The sequence below is a fragment of the Actinia tenebrosa genome, unplaced genomic scaffold (assembly GCF_029948245.1).
Source record: "Actinia tenebrosa isolate PJP-AT-01 unplaced genomic scaffold, QUT_ActTen_1.0 PGA_scaffold3__52_contigs__length_22856419, whole genome shotgun sequence".
Taxonomy (NCBI): domain Eukaryota; kingdom Metazoa; phylum Cnidaria; class Anthozoa; order Actiniaria; family Actiniidae; genus Actinia; species Actinia tenebrosa.
Window position 1 is genome coordinate 6456675 of NW_028292580.1, and position 2478 is coordinate 6459152.

At 48.1% G+C, this 2478-nt stretch overlaps 1 protein-coding gene across 1 annotated transcript; it reads right to left on the bottom strand.

The window, feature by feature from the left end:
* Window positions 1-315: 315 nt before the first annotated feature.
* LOC116309037 (uncharacterized protein F54H12.2-like) lies at window positions 316-1785 on the bottom strand. Its single transcript, XM_031719568.2, has one exon. The coding sequence runs from the start codon at window positions 1783-1785 to the stop codon at window positions 316-318; it is 1470 nt and encodes a 489-aa protein (XP_031575428.2).
* Between the last annotated feature and the right edge of the window lie 693 nt (window positions 1786-2478).

Consider the following 2478-nt stretch of genomic DNA (forward strand, 5'->3'; position numbering starts at 1 on the left):
CACGTGGGGGTCTGTGTAGCTTGCCAGGTTGTCGGATCCGTACGAGTCCATAATTTCCACGCGCCCGTAATTGGCAAACAGCGCGATCCAATGTTGTCCCGGTTTGGATATGGGGTCAATGTTAAAGACCATCCCCCAGGGTTCTTTGGGTTTGCTGTCGGGGTGGGACTGGTACTTGGTGAGAAGTCTTAAGGCTTGATCCGAGGCTTGGGTTCCCACGTAAGTGTAAGTGGGGTGGTTGTGATAATTGGGAAGATGCTGGGCGACCACGTCGATGGTGTGGGTAGTCAGTTGACCTTGACGATTCATTTCTTCTTAGTAATTGTACTTGAGAGCAACGTTTTTATTACCATCGATCCAAGCTTCTTGTTCAAAGTATCCAGCCAAGAGCATAGTAGTACTGTCCGCTGTAGCCGGGGCGAAGTCCACGTCAATGTTAATGTTGCCTGTTACTCTGGAGTAGTTATAGCCAAAATTTTGTTCACCATCAGGGTTGAGATTAAAGAGCAGCAAATAATTGCCATCTTTATAATCTTGTCGGTTAAGACCAATGTCGGCTGATTCTACAGCTTGTCCTGAAAACTGCATCCAGGTATTGTAACCTTCATCCTTTAGATCAGAACGAAGATCAATTCTTTGGTAGGGGGTTTCTTGTCCATCCACGGTTACTTTGACGAAAGATTGGTGCATGTCTGTGAAGTTGAAGGGGTTTCGTTGATAACTGCCGTTGTAAGCATCACCACGAAGGAAGCCTAGAGCCATGTAGTTAGGTCGATAACCATTGAATGGATTGCTCATGCGATGGTAATGACGTCCATCGGGAATGGTCTCAGTTACGATGCGCCAGGACATGTGAGGGTAAATGGCCACGTTTTGTTTGGTTAACATTTCCCCTTCCATTTGAATGTGTAGCTCAGAGTTGGCCACCACGTGACGAATCCATAGTCTGGGGGAATTGGGAACTATGGTAAAGGTGGGGGCCGTGGATCCAACGTTGTTTGCAGCTGCAGCCATCATGACTAGGTTGCTAGGGTTCCACAAGGTTTCAAATGTTACTTCACAACCAGGGGGGAGGTAACGATAACTGCGAAACATGGGGATGCAGGGGGAAATGAAGAACTTGACGGTTTTACCATCGGCACACAACTTGTGGCGAAACACAGCTCCCTCGTTGGGGGTTTCCCGTGTTAGGGCGGTGTTGAGCCAGGTGTTTAAAGCGTCTTGAGTGTATGTATTAGCTGTACCAGAATTGACAGCATTTGTATAGGCTCTTGGGAGGGGGTTGGTGTCGTCAAATTTTCCAGGGGTATCGGTGGACCATCCTTCCATGGACATCCATCCTTCCTTATCAGCTTTGGAAAAGTTAAGCAAACGGTCCAGGTAGGCTTGGTAGTGGTACTTGTCGTCATTGGGTTGGATGCTACCTTTGTTAATACTGACTTTGATTTGTTTGATGAGTGAGTGCCCAATGTTGTTAATGGGGAAGGCTTTACTGGCATTGTCCAATAGGGTCCCATCGTTTTTCTTGAATTGCACATCGAATTCCAAAATGGTTTTTCTCATGTCCACCCACTCGCGCGTGCGTGACACCATGATGGTGAGAGGGTTAGTGCTAGTGGATTGCTGATAGTAGGTTTCCCATTTGGATTGCTCGATGGTCGAGTCCTCAGGTACTTGCGAGAAGAGGTCCCTAATGGTTCCCTTCTGTGCTTTGGGAATGGGAGCGGCAAGGTCCGCCTTAGCGAGCTTTGATGGAGGTGCAGCAGCAGCGCGTCCGCCTATCATGATGATGATGTGAGGAAATGACGACGGTTGATGAAGGCTCCTTTTATGTGTTTTTTTTAGTCGAAGTCCAACTCCTTATGAATGAAAGTAAGTGCCTCTTTACCACGTGTTATGACTCCAATCTTTTGTTCTTTTTGTTCGGGGGTTAACTTAGGGTTTTTCTTGATTTTGTTTATGACTTTTTCCATGTTGTTATAACGATCTATAGCTTGTTGCTGTTCAGGGGTAAGAGCTTTTCCTTTTCCTTTTCCTTTTCCTTTTAGGTTTAATACCTTGGCGGGGGTGGTGGTTTTGTCAGGAGACGTAAAAGGTGCTGTAGCCAATCGTTTAGGAACGGGGACACGGGAAATGTTGGGGGTGCCGGAAGGACCTGGTGTAGGTGCCGGAGCAGGGCCTGGCGTGGGTGCTGGAGCAGGAGCAGGAGCAGGAGCGGGTGCAGGTGCATCGTCTCGTGCACGTCGTTGTTCGTCATAGGCCCGTGCGTAATTGTTTAGGTACCGTACCCGTTCACTGGCCGACAACGAAGGGTCGATGAGAACCTGCTTCATGAGCTGATCCGCATGCTTGACGAATTCTAGGTTAGGATGTTGTTGAAGGGATAAATTAACAGCCAGAGTGTGAAGGAGGGCATCGATCTTGACATTACCGTTAGCATCCACAGCCCCTACACCACCTCCTTCCTGTTGTTGGGGT